Source organism: Pelophylax lessonae, assembly GCF_965119305.1.
Source record: "Pelophylax lessonae genome assembly, chromosome: 7".
NCBI lineage: Eukaryota > Metazoa > Chordata > Amphibia > Anura > Ranidae > Pelophylax > Pelophylax lessonae.
The window spans coordinates 211,729,051-211,747,324 of NC_138774.1; the positions used below are offsets into that span (position 1 = coordinate 211,729,051).

General features: G+C 44.9%; 1 protein-coding gene across 1 annotated transcript in view; it reads left to right on the forward strand.

Moving 5' to 3' along the window:
* The window catches only part of PNPLA7 (patatin like domain 7, lysophospholipase), a 733,226-nt gene that overhangs the window by 687,659 nt on the left and 27,293 nt on the right, over positions 1-18,274 (forward strand). Inside the window, exon 34 of the mRNA XM_082263919.1 lies at positions 11,902-11,983. Coding sequence (XP_082120045.1) covers positions 11,902-11,983 — 82 coding nt within the window. The remainder of the gene's footprint in view (positions 1-11,901; positions 11,984-18,274) is intronic.

The following is an 18,274-nucleotide window of genomic DNA, read 5'->3' on the forward strand; positions in this document are numbered from 1 at the left end:
TAAGTTGAGCCTATAGAGTTCCCACGTCCGGCTGCAGCATGGATGAATGGATGACGCGAATGACGGCGCAACGCGTTTCCTCTGACAAGACTTCCACTGACTTCCTCCCTCCTATCTCAGTGGAAGTCTCGTCAGAGGAAACGTGTCAGAGAGGAGGCGTGTCACGCATGCTTTATTTTTGTTGAAAAATCATTTTGACCCCCCCCCCTTCAATCATTTTTAGTCATGATCATCTTGAGTAAGGGTAGATGATTCATGTAGCATTTATCTCCTGAAATCCACCTGCCTTTAGCTCTGGCATGCAGATTGGAGGATGTACAGTACTTACAGTAGCTAAGAACGCCCCTCCTCCAGATGAAAGAAAGAAGTGCCTATGAAGCAGTGGTGTATCATCCATGTGTGCAGTGTACAAGGGCCCCTGAGGATAGGGGGGCCCACTGTGCACTGACCCAAACTGCACACATGGATGATACCCTGAGGCGTTGAAGCTGCTCCTGTGACTGCCGGTTCCAGCTCAGCATTACCATGAATGGAAGACACACAGTGCCCCTGCCGGGCTGCACTACAGACACAGTGCCCCCTCATCTCTCCTGACCAATTAAATTGGTTGCAGAACTGAGCAGCAGTTACAGTAGCCAATAAGGGTAAGCGATCCAAAAAGACAAGAACACTGTCCACTAATTAGAGGCATAGCCTGAGTATATATTCTATACATGGCCGCTGACGAGCACATTTGCAGCCACTAAACTACAGTTCATTCCTCCTGTCATTCTCCCCCCCCCCCCCCCCCCCCCCCGTACACACGCACCGATTGTTGGCCGACCGATCGGCCGTCTTTTGTCCAGTGTTGTTGTGTTAGTTGAAATGTGCTCTAGACTGCACATGAATTATGTCGGCCAACAACAACCAACTGCAGAAGTGATGTTATGTTCTAGTCTACTTTTCGTGTGTTTTTTCTTCTCTGAGCATGCCCAGTCTTGCTCATCTGACTTTTGATATGCCGAAATCTGTACTGACTGACGAACAATCGGCCGTTCTGGTGACGGCCAACAAAAATTTTATAGCATGCACACCAGATTTTGTTCGGCCGAAAGGTCGCAGTCGGTTGTCGGAAGCATCATGCTAACAAGCCGACAATCGGCCGCTCAGACGTTGGCCGAAAATTTACGACCAACACTCGGTGCGTGTGTACGGGGCTTAACTCTGCTCTTGTGTTAGCTGTGCTCAGTCTGACTCCACTTGTTCAAGTTCTCTGTAACTTCATTTCTGAACCCACTTCTCCCCCCCCCCCCCCTTCGAGATTCTTCTCCACTCACGCTCTCCCTCTCATATATCTCCCCTCCATCTCTGCATACCTGCTCCCATCTTCCGCTCTTCTCAGTCCCACTGATTGTGCTGGGTTAGTCTCCCTGAAGTCCTTCACTCCTGTACTTCCCCCTCTTATCAGACCATCCTATCTCTCTGCTGATCCCAGTGCTCCAACTGCCCAGCCTATATATGATCTGCTCTCTCCCCCTGACACAGGCACAGCTCATCAGCTACATTCCGATAGGATGCAGAATTTACTTAAAGCGGTTGTATCCCGCTTTTTGACACTTTTACCTACAGGTAAGCCTATAATAAGGCTTACCTGTAGGTACAAATAATATCTCCTAAACCGGCACGGTTTAGGAGATATTTACAGTGCATGCAGCCGCTCGCGCGAGCGGCGCATGCGCTCTGAAGGTCCGGGGGGACCTTCAATTAACTTGCCGGGAGCTTGAGGGAAAAATCACTCCCGCGCGCATGCGCGGGAGTGACGTCATCGCGGCTCCGGCCAATCAGCGCGCTGGAGCCGTCTCTTCCGGCCAATCAGCTCGCCGGAGCCGCCGAACCCGGAAGAGACGACGAGGGATCATGGCAGCGCCCGCATCGATGTCCGGGGGTCCGTGTCGGGGCTTCGTTTTAAGGTAAGTTAAACATAATGGGCTAGTATGCGATGCATACTAGCTCATTATGCCTTTGTCTTGCAGGTTTTTTTTTTTTATTTTTTTTTTTCATAGGGTTTACAACCGCTTTAAACACTTTTTAGCAGCTACCTTTTACCTTGTGCCCTATATAATGTGCCCTGCACCCCTCCCCTTCTAATGTGCCCTGCTGACCTCCTGTACACTGCTCTGTTGAAACCCCCTGTCAATTTCAGTAAGGAATGTGCTTGAGATTTTTTTTCTTTTAGAGCTTTTCCAGACCTGCTGTAATCCCTGCCGTAGTCCCTTTGAAAAGTGAACCACCAAGGTGGTATAACGGTGTCTAACAGACATTCAGAAGCTGATACTGCACTCCTCTCCCTGCATTAACTACCCACCGCCATACACTCTTCTCTTACACATACTACCCACCGCCATACACTCTTCTCTTACACATAATACCCCCCGCGATACACTCAGCACTCTTCTCTTACACATACTACCCTCCGCAGCCCTCTCTTACACATACTACCCACCATCATACACTCTGCAGCCCTCTCTTACACATACTACCCTCCGCCATACACTCTGCAGCCCTCTCTTACACATACTACCCTCCGCCATACACTCTGCAGCCCTCTCTTACACATACTACCCTCCGCCATACACTCTGCAGCCCTCTCTTACATATACTACCCACCGCCATACGCTCTGCAGCCCTCTCTTACATATACTACCCACTGCCATACGCTCCGCAGCCCTCTCTTACACATACTATCCTCCGCCATACACTCTGCAGCCCTCTCTTACACATACTACCCTCCGCCATACACTCTGCAGCCCTCTCTTACACATACTACCCTCCGCCATACGCTCCGCAGCCCTCTCCTACACATACTACCCTCTGCCGTACACTCTGCAGCCCTCTCTTATGCATACTACCCTTCACCATAAACTCTTCAGCCCTCTCTTACATATACTACCCACCGCCATACACTCTGCAGCCCTCTCTCACACATACTACCCTCCGACCATTCGCTCCGTAGCCCTCTCTTGCACATACTACCCTCCGCCATACGCTCCACAGCTCTCTTTTACACCTACTACCCTCCGCCATATGCTCCGCAGTCCTCGCTTATACATAATAAACAAGCAAAAAATTGGGGGAGCAAACCCTGAACATGTATATCTAAAGCCGGTGCAGCTATGAACCAAGCAACATGTATATTAAAAAAGAATAGTGCACACATGTAAAATAAATGACTATCAAATATGGAGACAATCCATAAATAAAAATGGGGATTTGGTCCCACCATATGGCCATATCGTGCTCAAGCCCACCACCACGTCAAAGTACCCCATTGTCAGTGGGTCCTACACTATCCATAAAAAAGGATGAATCCAGCCTCTCTAACCCTTGGAGATAACACTCCTTGCTGGGAGAGATGTGCAACTGCACTACAAGGGACTTCTCCTATATCTACTTGATAGTGGACACTGATAGAGTACAGGTGTGTGTGGGGGGTGGGGTGCTCAACCTCAGAAGTCTGGTCAGACCGAATACATAATAAACAAGCAAAAAATTGGGGGAGCACACCCTGAACATGTATATCTAAAGCCGGTGCAGCTATCAACCAAGCGACATGTATATTAAAAAAGAATAGCGCACACATGCAATAGAAATGACTATAAAATATGGAGACAATCTATAAATAAAAATGGGGATTTATACATACTGTCGTCCACAAAGCACTCCACAGCCCTCTGTTGCACATACTACCCTCCGCCATACGCTCTGCAGCCCTCTCTTACACATACTACCCTCCTCCATTCACTCCACAGCCCTCTCCTACATATACTACCCTCCGCCATACGCTTCACAGCCCTCTCTTGCACATACTACCGTCCACCATATGCTCCGCAGCCCTCTTTTACACATACTACCCTCCACCATACACGCCACACTCCTCTCTTACACATACTACTCTCCGCCATACACTCCGCAGCCCTCTCTCACACATACTACACTCTGCACCCCTTTCATACACATACTACGCTCCACAGCCCTCTCTTGCACATACTACCCTCTGCCATACACTCGGCAGCCCTCTCTTACACATACTACCCTCTGCCGTACACTCTGCAGCCCTCTTACACATACTACGCTCTGCGGCCCTCTCTTGCACATACTACTCTCCGCCGCCCTCTTTTACACAGACTACCCTCTGCTGTACACTCTGCAGCCCTCTCTTACACATACTACCCTCCGCCATATGTTCCGCAGCCTTCTCTTAAACATACTACCCTTCACCATACACTCTGCAGCCCTCTCTCACACATACTACACTCTGCAGTCCTCTCATACACATACTACGCTCCACAGCCCTCTATTGCACATACTACCCTCTGCCATACAGTCGGCAGCCCTTTCTTACACATACTACCCACCGTCATACACTCTGCAGCCCTCTCTTGCACATACTACCCTCTGCCATGCGCTTTGCAGCCCTCTTTTACGCAAACTACCCTCCGCCATACGCTCTGCAGCCCTTTCTCACACATACTACCCACCACCATATGCTCTGCAGCCCTCTTACACATACTACCCATCGCTATACACTCTGCACTCTTCTCTTACACATACTGCCATATACTCCACAGCCCTTTCTTACACATAATACCCACCGCCAAACACTCCGCTGCCCTCTCTTACACATACTACCCACCACAATACACTCTGCACTCCACTCCTACATATACTACCCACTGGCATACACTCCTCACTGTACATCCCCTATTTAACAAAACATGGTTAGTCCACAGACATAACCCCCTATAAAAGGTGCCACATCCCGAAAAGCGAAATAGAAAGGAAGGGGGATCCCCTAAGGGTTTGGGACTTTTGAGGCACTCAAAAAAAAATGTTGCAAAAATTTATAAAAATATTAACATTTTATTATACACAAAATATATAGAACATACACATAGATAGCAAAATAAATAAGCAAACAGTTCCATAAAATAGAAACACAGCACAGAGAAATGCAGAGAAACAGCAGCAGAATAACCAACGCGTTTCAAAGCTGTATGCTTCTTCTTCAGGGGTAATTTAGCTAGATACTGCAAAATAAGATTCTACAATAGAATAACATAAGATCACATTAGTATAATTATTTATGATATTACTACATAGTATACAGAAGATATTGGCTGAAAAACTTACATAGTCTGTGATTGTGTTGAGATTTTACTGTTTGCTAGATTAAAATCACAGGTGAGTGATTTCCAGGCCTGCCTGTAGGCTTCCAAAACAATAGACCAAAAGGGAAAAAGGGGAAGAAAAACTGGTCCCCTAAGTAGGTGGTACGTATAAGCACCAAGATGTTATTGAAGATAGCCAGTGCCTATTTATTTTTATCTCACATACTCACTTTTACCGGTTTTCATTCACACACCCTGGCTCACCCACACCTACTTTTTCTAATTTTATATATATTTTTTCACTTTGATCCTGTTTTTTGGGCACACTTACTCCATTTCTTTACACTTGGTGGCTCCACATACATAAAAAATATATTGTTAGAAGAAGGTAAAGCCTCTCATTCTAACTTGAAACAAACAATATCCCTCTCTTTAGTAACCTGTGTCTTGATACCAACGTATATCTGAGTTCCCACTTTCATTTGGACTCCAGCCACACACAGCATAGGCACTGGCTATCTTCAATAACATCTTGGTGCTTATACGTACCACCTACTTAGGGGACCAGTTTTTCTCCCCCTTTTTCCCTTTTGGTCTGACCAAGGGATGAATGTGACCTCTATCGTTTTGGAAGCCTACAGGCAGGCCTGGAAATCACTCACCTGTGATTTTAATCTAGCAAACAGTAAAATCTCAACACAATCACAGACTATGTAAGTTTTTCAGCCAATATCTTCTGTATACTATGTAGTGATATCATAAATAATTGTACTAATGTGATCTTATGTTATTCTATTGTAGAATCTTATTTTGCAGTATCTAGCTAAATTACCCCTGAAGAAGAAGCATACAGCTTCGAAACGCGTTGGGTATTCTGCTGCTGTTTCTCTGCATTTCTCTGTGCTGTGTTTCTATTTTATGGAAATGTTTTCTTATTTTTGTTGCTATCTATGATGTATGTTTTATATATTTTGTGTATAATAAAATGTCAATATTTTTATCAATTTTTGCAACATTTTTTTTTTGGAGTGTCTCAAAAGTCCCAAACCCTTAGGGGATCCCCCTTCCTTTCTATTTCCCTATTTAATATTACCATATTCTGCACTATGTACGTCACCTCAGACACTATTTAACCATACCACCTCTAAGCCACGCCCAATATTTAGCATAATTTAAACCACGCCCACGTTCTGCCGTGGCGCATTACTTTTCCCGGCAGTCCCCCGGGTCCACTTTTTAATTTGCACACGGGCCCACTGAATTAATGATACACCCCTGCCATGAAGATTCCTGGGATGTATGACATCATTTTGGCCTAGGTCAGAAACTAAAAAGCAACTGAAGAAATGTAAAAAAGGAAAAGAAAGGAATTAAAACAAGTGAATATAACATACCTTCCTATTTATTTACTAATGTTAGCAGCATAAGGATTTGAAATAGTTAATGTTGGTTGAGAGAGCTTAGTTCAGCTATCATTATGGCGTCAAAGGTTGGGCTTCATGTACATCCTGGGCCTTGGATCCAAGGGGCTCCATAGTAACAGTACTGCATTTAATGACTAACACAGTACTCTTATTACCTTACAATAATGTTAGACTTGGTCCACTTCAATTTAAGATGTGTCCTTCAGGTCAACCACTTAGGCCGGTTTCACACTACTGTGCTGCGGTTTGAAAGCAGCACAGGTGTACCCATGGTTTACATACAGGTAATCGCAGTTTCTTATAGACTTTCTATTTGTTTGTGTATTTTCTAAAAGCAACCCAAGATAGCAGCACACAGGAAATTTGGTGCACACCAAAATGCGCGATTTAAAGCAGTTGTAAACCGCTGGTGGTAAAAAAAAAAAAAAAAAACAATCCTACAAGGCAATGTCATAATGTGCTAGAATGCATTGCATACTAGCACATTATGAGAAACTTAACTTGGAACGAAGCCCTCCAGCACCGCAATGTCAGCACTGAGACGGCTGACATCTTTACCCGGTCTTCCTTCCGGGTTTACGGCCTCCAGCCACATGAATGGCTGGGGGGCGCAATGACGTCACTCCCACGCATGCGCACGTGCGCCACTGTTTCCGGCACGGCTCTGAAGGTCTGACGCTGTAAGCCGGACCTTCCGAGCGCATGCACCGATGATGTAATCAGCTGCATACACTCTGAATATCTCCTAAACTTTGCAAGTTGAGGGGATAATCACAGTACCTACAGGTAAGCCTTACTAACAAACAAGCAAATGTACTGTCGATGCAGCACCTATTCCCTGCGCTCTGAGTGGTGCAACCCTCTTATCCAACCTGACTGTAGGCTTGTAGATGAGAACAGATGACACGGCTACTTGATAATACTTCAGCCTTGGGAAACTGCTGGTTAACTGCACAAAATTAGCGGGTACATCTGTGCTGCGGCCAAACCGCAGAGTAGCAGTGTGAAACCAGCCTTAAATAGCATCTTACCCTAAAAAAATTTAATTTGCCATTACATGGGGGGTAGAACAATTTTTTGTTTTCAGAAGATGGCAAGGAAGGTAGATAATCTTTGGTGCAGCTCGCAAGATGTGACAAGGATAATGCATTTTTGGCCAGGTTAACAGGTATTTGCTGAAAATGCTCTTAACTTGGAAAAAAAAGAACTACCACATCTAACGACTGTAAGCTGCTATAATGTATAGAATTTTTGTTCTTGGGTTTAGGTATCTTTTAGGCTGAATCCAACAATAAAAGATTTACCACCATGCACTTAACTCCTTAACAGAAAACACAAAGCTCTCCGTACCAATATTCTGGCATGGACTACTCCTAAACCGGCTATGTTGAATCCATAGTTGATAATTTGCCAATCTTGATTTCTGTAACTGTCTACTTCCCACAGTCCGGGAGAAGCCTGAGCAGACAGAATATGTCTCCCGCTGGGCATTACCAGTCATTTACCTTACAGCTGAAAAGTCAGTTCATCATTGACCTATGTACACTGCGGATGTTTGGAGCTCACAGCTATACACATACGCGTGTGGGGTTACCGAAATCACTGAATTCAATAATTAGATCTCCTTGTTTATCTCTTCTCTCATGAGAGAGGGTCTTCAGACTGCCAGCAGAAGAGAATTCAGCGCTGTTTGTACTGTGACAGTACGCTTGGAGAGGTTAATCACCCGTGTGAATGGCTGGGGATTACGGTCTTGTACAGTGTGAAGGAAATTGAATGTATGATATATGTTATGTCTGCTTCCCATGCACCGTGTAATAGAAACTTAAAATGATTGCGCAGCCAAACTTTTTTTTTTAATGACAAATATTTTATACGGTACTTACCTACTCTGTGCAATGGTTTTACACAGGGTGGCCCTTAACCTCCTTTTCCAGGGTCCCCTGCCACTGTCCGTTCCTCCTCTTTTTCGTTTGCCCCCATAGCAAACTGCTTTCTATGAGGGCAGACGTGCGGGCTCCATCCTGAGTTGGGCTGTGTGCATCTGTTGACACATACAGCGTGGCTCATCACCTCCCCCCACTCTGCTCACAGGATTTGACTGACAGTCCCTGTGTGAAGAGCGACAGAGGAGAGGAGACTGCAGCCGATCACTGCGCTGGATCAGGAATGGACTCCGCTAAGTGTTTAAGGGGGGCCACAATTGAAAGGCTTTTTACCTTAATGAAGAGAATGCATTAAGGTAAAAATCCCCCGTTTATTCTCCTCTAATTTAAAAGGAACCTGGTGGTTTGAAATTTGTAAGATGCCATTGCTGACTTGCTTTTAAAGAGTCAAGCCCCATATTTTAAAGCTCATCTCTAAGCAGAAATATGAAAGTCACAAAATAGTGCAGCTTTGTAATCATCAATACATAATTTAATGTATCTTTAAATGCAAACAGTGCAAGTACATAAACTGCCTCTTGCAGTCTATACTGTACAGCAGAGCTCAGAGACGTGGAGGGAGAAGCGGCACGCATTTCTTGTGCTGGGGTTTAAGGAGCCACGCTGACAGAAGGAGAGATCAGAATGATAGGGGGATAGGCTTATCAGTGTGCTACTCTTTTCACTGTCCAGTCACAAGGTAGTGTTGAAAAGGAGACCTAGAAGTGAAACTGAAGCTGGGGAAGCTCATGTCTCCTCCCCTGCTAGACAGGATGGTTCTGTGGAGCACAGCTGTGTAAATTACAGAACTGGATGGGCATGAATACAAATCCTTTAGCAGGTAAAACCACTCTCAAAGTGTATTTTATCTGTGTATATAGCTGTTTGAATGGAATTCAGCTTTTATGTTTAGTGGACGCTGTGCATTAAACTCTGGGGATCATTTAATACATATAACAGGACAGTGGCTCTCTCAGACCACCAGGCTCCACCAATAACTAAAATAGCATTGAAATGATATATTGTTTTTGTGGACTGAGCTGAAGTATCAGTTTTGGATAGATTAAGCTTTTAAGGTAGGGCCGTGTAATTTAGAATGATGGGCATGATTATATGCAGTGATGATGGTTACAGTAAATGCCAATCTTAATGTCAAACCGGGACCTCAATTCCAGCTGAGAGGCAGATCAATATTTTTTCTGGCTCGCAGCCCGGTATTATAGGACAAGGCCTAAACTCAGTCTGATTGACTTAATTAAATTAAACCAATGGCATTCTGGGTTTCGCATGCAGGAACGGCTTACAGGTAAATGGAAAGTAAATGCTTTTTGGCTCCAGTTTAAAAGGTGTGTTATTGACGCTGTATCCTGCGACAACCCGCAGGGGAGAAAATGGAAAATAGAAATCTTATTTAAAGGCAAAATGTCACGGCCCCGTCCATCCACCCACCCACCCACAGCCTCTTGGCGTCAGCTTTGTATAGATCTATATGCTGCGGTCCAGGCGTGAAGTCTTTTCACACATGGGGAAAATGTTCAAGGCTTTGTGGGACTGCAAACAGCACTTTTCCCAAGCACTGTGCTTTATTCCTTGCCCTGAGCATGGGAAGTTTTAGAGGACTGAGTGCCCTGGATAAGTTGTAGAGCCTGCATTGGGGTCAGCAGGTCTGCAGCCTCTCAAACTCCACATCATTTATCAGTTCCTAATGACAACAACATTCACAACCCCACTTCAGAAAAAGGAAGGCGAGCAGGCATATTTTTCCCTAAAGTGGGCTAATCATTAAAATGAATCGCACAATAATCAGTAGGTCATCAAAGCATTACCAAATCACATTATTATTTGGAGCAAAAAAAATAAAAATCTTCTCTCCGTAACTTGCTTCTGCCAGCCTGGAGAACAGTGCGCTTTTCATGTCATTAGATTAAGTAGAGAGACTTTATTGCAACCACGTCTGACTGCTTGGCAGGCTAAGCAAGGCACAAACATAGTGTAGCACTGCTAAGCAGGAAATAGAGTCTGAATATGAAAATAGAAAATATACCTACAAATGTAATAATAAGTACACTTTGCATAAAAACAAGGGATTTAAAACTGCAATTTGCTATAATAAGATATTTTACATTAAAAGAGAAGTTCAGGACCATCTATCCAATGCTGCATCTGTCCCCTGCCAGCTCTGCAATGAGAACAGAGGGATCAAACCCTGCTGATTGCTTAGGTTTCCCCCCCCCCCCCTGCTGTGAGCAGAGAGCTAGGACTGTTAGTCAGCGGCTCTCTGCTCTCCCCTCCAGCACTCACTAAAGTGCTGGGCTGTGGAGGGGGAGGGAGGAGCTGTCTCAGGCTCTCAGTTGCCAACTATGGGAAAGATTTATGTCATTTTCATTGTTTTTCTTTTCTTTTTTTTTTTTTTACTAGTAATGGCGGCGATCTGCGATTTTTTGCGGGACTGCGACATTGCAGCGGATAGATTGGACCCCTGACTGACATTTTTGACACTTTTGGGAGTACCAGTGACATTACTACAGTAATCCGTTCTATAAATATGCACTGTTACTGTCAAAATGACACTGGCAGGGAAGGGGTTAACTTTATTGGTGATCAAGGGGTTAAGTGTGACCCTAGGGGCGTGATTTTAACTGTCAAGGGGCGTGGCTAGTGAAGTAACCACAGAGACATGCAATCCTATATTGCAGGATCGCATAGCCTCTGTGCTTACTTCAGGGAGAATGATAGATGGCTGTGTTTACATCAGCCGTCTGTCTTTCTCCCTCTGCAGCGGGAGATTGTGAGTGACCGGCGAACATCGGAGCCGCCGGTCACTCGTGCTAGCTACCCAGGAAACGAGCGGGGGTGACAGCGCGGCGGCGTGCGCTCTCCCCCCACAGGCGGCTGAGCGAGTGACGTACCCCTACATCACTTTGCCCAGCAGCGGCTGCCTGCCACAGTATATCTGCGGTGGGCGGTCGTTATGTGGTTAAGTACCGTTGTTTGCCGCCATTCCACAGGCGTGACATGTTGGATATCTATTTATCCAGTGTAACATCTTCCTTCACATTCTACAAAAAAATTTACTGTTTTTTTTTTTAATTCATAAATGTGTTTTCTTTCCCAAAAAAAAAATTAGTTTAATAAAACTGCTGCATAAATACCGTGTACCATAAAATATTGCAACACACACCATTTTATTCTATAGGGTCTCTGCTAAAAAAATATATATATATAATGTTTGGGGGTTCTAAGTAATTTAGTAAAAAGTTAACAATCACTTTAAAGCAATTTGCCTTGTTTGGATAAAAGTTTGAAAATTGTTTCATAATAATTGCCAGTTTTTTAGTTGGTTATATGATACAGAAACTCATCTTATATAAATCTTACCAGTTCTTTTTCCCCCTTGGCCCACAGCTGAACACCTGCCCCAACGCCTCCTTCACCGATCTTGCAGAGATAGTGTCTAGGATTGAACCTGTGAAGACAGCCGTTGATGGTAAGTGCAAAACTTCTCTTGAGTCCCTCTTCATAGGGGAACAGTATACACATTGCAAAATGTATAGCATACTAGGAATGTCTGATTTGTACCATCATACCAGCTGAACTTTAAGGCCTGTGTCTTCTTTGGGGCTTGTATCTGTGGAATCAGTTTGACATCACTGCGAGATGCTTCTGAGTTCATTCAGAATTCATTGAAGGGCATTTGGCCTGCAATGGATTTGTTTTTGACCTGCTTCATGCAGTTTTGTATTCCTATAGACTTGTATTGGAATTCGGAGCGCAAAAACAAGCTTGAAGCAAACAAAGTCTGTGGGCACAGGCCCTTAAAATTTTTTTTGTTTCCTGTTTATTCAGGCTTGTAACAAGGGCAAAACACAATTCACATTGCCTCCCAGTCCTTTATATGGAGCAGCTTGATGATCGTGTAATCGGCACTCACACAGTCAAATGATCAGAGCCCACCTACTGGCTCCTGATCAGAAGCTGTGAGCAAGGATTGTTAGTGACAGCTCGGTGAGTGTGCTGGGAGCATGCAATGAGCGCACTCAACCTCAGACCACTGTAGGCACATTGATGGGGCATTAAGACCCGCTCTACCTGTCACTACATATATGCATTACACAATCAGGAATAGGTTAATGAAATTTGTGCATGATTGTAGTTTTTCTAAAATTCATCTGTACTAAGAAAGTACTTTATATTATCAAAAGTATTAGGACGCCTGCTTTTACACACACATGAACTTTAAAGCGGAAGTACAGCCTAATACCTTAAATTCTCCCCTGCAATCGTTAATGTAAGCTGAGTTCAGCCTTATGTGTGAAAATGAAAAAATCCCAGTTTTTCTACTCTTATTTTGCAGTTTTCAGTGCTGTCACATGACTTCAATCCCACTTCCTTCTGAGAGCAGAAAGTGGGTGTGGTTACTGAAAGCTAGTGACATCACCTCCAGGGAAGGATTCTGTTCCTGTGTAGCCAGTGGGCGTATACAGAATGGGTGGAGCTGATCATAGGTTCCCGCCCAGTGTTCCCCCATCAGTAAGGATGCATTGTACATCCTTATTCATGAGAAAATGAAGAAATAATTCACACAGTAGAGCTGTGTTGGGCTTTGAATGAAGACTACCATAAGAGAAGGAAGCTGGAGGGGGAGGGGGGGATTGTCAGTGTAGCTGGAAGAGCTCTGGGGTCTTAGCTCACAGTCTACAATCATCATAGTGCAGGCAACCACACTAAATCTACTTTAATGCAACTTTTGATGCGACTTTAATACAGAGTGTAAAATTGGATCAAAGTCACACTCTAAATTGCAATAATGCCAACCACACTAAATCCACGTTTCCACTAGTGCAACTTGGACACACAAAGTCGCATGACAAGTCACTGCCCATTGATCTCTATGGCACCCATTCCCATCTGTAGAAATCAGCGACTTTGAAAAGGTACCTGCACTACTTTGATGCAACTTTTAATTTCATATGAGAAATTGCTCATTACCCATATGGAATAAGCAATAGAAATTGATATGTATCCTTCTAAACCCAAATGCTCCTTTGTATTTCCTTCATATATTGCGTCGGTCACGTGACACCCCCTTTCTCTCTCTCTCTCTCTCTCTCACTCGAGCGGTTAGCCTAAATGAGGCTTTGAAGACAGGAGATCATGTTTTGTGAAGGATAGGAGGGATTGGGGGTGGGCCTGGGCAGGTCTAGGCATGCCTGTCTAAGAAAGACCAGCAACCTTTTCAGGAAGTGAAAGACAGCTTAGCAAAAGGAGATAGCGTTGTCTGTGAAGAACAGGAAGAAGCTGTTTATTCAGCTTAGATAAGACTTTCTATGCTACACAAGCAGTTAGCCAGAAAATTAATAATATCAAAGATATTTAACATACTATTGATAGGAAAATTTTCATTTTTGGCTAGATTTTCCCTTTAATGGCATCCCAGTCTTAGTCCGTAGGGTTCAATTTTGAGTTGGCCCACCCTTTGCAATTATAACAGCTTCAACTGTTCTGGGAAGGCTGTCCACGAGGTTTAGGAGTGTGTCTATGGGATTGTTTGACCATTCTTCCAGAAGCACACTTTTGAGTTCAGGCACTGATGTGGATGAGAAGGCCTGGCTCGCAGTCTGCGCTGTAATGCATCCCAAAGGTGTTCTGACAGATTGAGGTCAGGACTCTGTGCAGGCTCATCAAGTTTCTCAAACCCAAACTCACTCATCCATGTCTTTATGGACCTTGCCATGTGTACTGGTGTGCAGCCATGTTGAAACAGGAAGGGGCCTTCCCCAAACTGTTCCCACAAAGTTATGAGCATGAAATTGTCCAAAATGTCTTGGTATGCTGATGCCTTAAGAGTTCTCTTCACTAACGGGCCAATCCCAACCCCTGAAAAACAACCCCACACCATAATCCCCCCTCCACCAAATGATTTGGACTAGAGCACAAAGCAAGGTCCATAAGGACATGGATGAGTGAGTTTGGGGTGGAGGAACTTGACTGGCCTGCGCAGAGTCCTGACCTCACCCCTATAGAACACCTTTGGGTTGACTTAGAATGGAGACTGGGGGCCAGTTCTTCTCATCCATATCAGTGTCTGACCTCACAAATGCGCTTCTGGAAGAATGGTCAAACATGCCCATAGACACACTCCTAAACCTTGTGGACAGCCTTCCCAGAAGAGCTGAAGCTTTTATAGCTGCAAAGGGTGGGCCAACTCAATATTGAACCCTACGGACTAAGACTGGGATGCCATTAAAGTTCATGTGCGTGTAAAGACAGGCGCCCCAATACTTTTGACAATATAGTGTATGTCAGCTGGCATTGCTGAACTCTGCATGCGAAATTGCCAGCTACCTGGCTGTTATATTGATCCACTGGCTTCAAAGGTGTCTGAGTCATGGAGCTGGACATGTATTCAGTTCTGACCTCCTTCTGGCTTTTATGTTTTTCTATTCTGGTTCAAAAGCATTGAGGCTGGAGGCAGCCCAGCAACTCGTATATTCAAACTGAGGTCAGCAGCCTCTATTTTACTCTCGGTAATAGTTTCCTTTAAGTGCCGGTTCACATTGGTGCAATGTGAGAACCCTGTGAATCCACTGCAGGTTCCCGCATTGCACCCAAGTCGCAGGCAGTTCACACTGCCATATGCGAACTGCTGGGAGTGTCAATACAAAGTTAACGACACCCCCAGATTAGTTTGTATATCGTGTGAACACCCATGCAATCCAATTATGGTGCGGAGCAAAAAAAGGGACCTGTGTGACTTTGGTCCAAATGCGATGCGAATTCAGCCATGCAATTTGCATGGCTGAATTCACATCGCACAGACATCGCAGCAGTGCAATGCGAATCACATGCAATGTCTAAAATCGCATATGTGTGAACCGGCTCTAAAGCTTAACTCCAGACACGTATAAAATAGATTTCCACCGGGTACTCTGGTTTCCTACCACTTTCCAAAGACATGCTGGTAGGTTAATTGGCCCAAGTATGTGTATGAATGTAGGTTAGGGAGCCTAGATTGTAAGCTCCATGGGGGCAGGAACTGATGTGAATGTACTATATATATTTGTAAAATGCTGCGTAAATTGACAGCGCCTTATAAGTACCTGTAATAAATAAATAAACGCCAATTACTGCAGATTTGTTTAAATGTATTTTTTATGGAACTTGTGTTAACCCTTGATATGCTGACAGGAGGAGAGAAGTGCTATATAAGCTCATCTAATTATTTGCATGGCAGGAAGGTGGCTGTGTTGTTTTAACCCTTTCACTTCCACCTCAGTAAGGCTTACATCGGTTGTAGCATAGCTTTTACAAACACCCCAGTTGCTATAGTTGGCAGGGTGTGTTTACATTTGTAGAGCCATAAATGCACCTGTTGGGGCACCTATGTACAAGGACATTGCTTGCTATGCACAAGTTACATATTGCCATGCACGCTAGAGTGAGAGCTATCATTTTAGGCCCGTTATTTATGGTTAACGCTAAACTGATGATCTGTAGTATCTTTTAAAGCGTCACTTATGGAAAATATAGGGTTCCAAAGTATGTTGTCGTGATGCGGGCACGTACAAATGTATTGCTTGACATTTTTGGTATCTTTTTTACTTGTTACCTTAAATAAATTATTTTAGGCATGACGTTTAGTTAAAACCCCTCAAACACATATTTCTCTATCGCTCATTGACAGACGTAGTCTTCTTGATTCTCAAGAGCTGGGTTATGTTGTCTCCGCAGGAGTAGGACTAGGCAGAAAGACAAAACGTTCTGGCTCCACCTTAGGGGCAGTCCCTGAGGGTATATCCTCCCTCTCTCTGCTACAGGGAATCAGTTTTTTTCTGTCTAGTCAGGAGTAAGGACCTAAGTTCCTTGCTGGGATCTTTTTGGTCCTGGCAAGATTTTTTCTTTAGAAGAAATATTTCTTAGGTAGTTTTTTCTCCAGTGTTTTTCCTGTGAGATCTTCAAGCAAAAACGCCGGACTGGGCGACACTAGTGGTCACCCCAGCCGGCCTACGAGCGCGGGCAGACCATTGCATTGCGCTTGGTCGGCCGCGACACATTCAAGTAAGTATGCAGGGCCGGGCGACGGGCTGGATGTTGAGATCCAGTGGTCACCCCGGTTTCTGCCTACGAGCGCGTGCAGACCAGAGCTCCGCGCTGGGTCGGCTGCGACGGAGTCCCAGTGGAGGGACTGACCTTGCGAGTTAAAAGTCTCGCTTGGACGCCAGGAACCTGAGAGTCAAGGCGTCCGGAGTGGTCCACAAACCCCCACCCCGGTGGAGAGGGTATTGTGAAGAGAGGGTGCCTGTCGGTTCGGTATGGTGAGTAAACGTTCCCTTTTTTCTTTCCTCGTTATGAGGCAGTATGAATTATGGGCCCCTCCATACATGGTCAGTATATATCTGACACTAAAAGTCCCCCTTGTAAATACAGTATGTGTTTGTGGGAAGTGGACTTGGTTTGAGAGCTAACACTCTACCCAGCAGACTGTAGCATTACAGCAGACATAGGAGGTATAATCCTACCTTATTTGTAGTGTATCTCCTGTAGATCAATCAATCGCCACTCAGCAGAGATGCAGGTGGATGTGCTGGGAAAAACGATTTCGGCGGTCCGCCGCCATTTTGCCGTAGACCAGGTGCATGCATGTCCTCAGGTCACGCCGGCCGCCATGTTTTTGGAGTCTAATGTCTCCTGTATGGGGGCGGCCATGTTTCATGAGCCCAGCTACCTCGTGGAGAGCTGGGAACGCCGGAAGGCGTACACAGGGGGCGGAGCCACGTCCTTCTACCCGGGAAAAAGCAACAGCTCCTTCCAGTCTGTAAAAGACAGACGCTGACTGCAGTTGGTTGGAAACTTCACTGCATCGGTTGGTGAGCCTTGGGGGTCCCTCTCTCTCTCTGTGGGATCGATAAGCAGGTACTCTGAGGGGCGCTATTGCGCTAGGGGGAGACACATAAAAAAAAAAAAAAAAAGTTTTTTTGTGTTTTCTGGCAAAGGTGTCCTGAATTAACATGGACCCTGCCACTCATGTATCTCCTCCGGATCCCCTCGAGGGGTCTGCGGGATCCTCCAGCACCCCACTGACGATTGAATCATTGTCCGCTATTATGGAAACTTTTGTGTCCCGGGTGGAAGTGGCTTGTCAGGGACAGGGCGCAAGTAAGCGACCCCCGCCTAACCCCTTATTATCTGTAACCTCGGATTCAGACTCTGAGCCTATTTCTGCAGTTGCAGGTACTTCATCTGGTATTGGTGTCTCGTGTACTGTCTTTTCAGACAGTGAGGAGGATGTTTCGGCATCAGCCATAGCCAGAGAGGAAGCGTTGGTAAACGCACTCATTGTATCTGTTCAAGAAACCTTAAGATTACAGGGTATTCCGTCAGAAATAGCTGAAACTGAAATCCCTTTTGGGACTAAAAAACGCATCAAAGTGGCGAAGGTTTTTCCATTGCCCAAATGTTTTGGCAATCCAATCAAAGAAGAATGGAGTCTGCCAAAACGCATTTCTACTATTTCTAAACGCATTAACAGGCGTTATCCGTTTGAGGAAACCCTCATTAAGAAATGGACAGAACCACCTGTGGTGGATTCACCAATTGCTAGATTGAATAAAGCCACGGTTATTCCTCTAGAAGACGCTCCGTCTTTTTAAAGATCCAGTGGATCGCAAGATAGAAGCTATGTCTCGCACCATGTTTTCCTTGATTGGATCAGCTTTCAGACCAATAATTGCTATTGGTCTGGTTTCGCAGGCTGTAACTGTATGGACCAAGTGGTTAC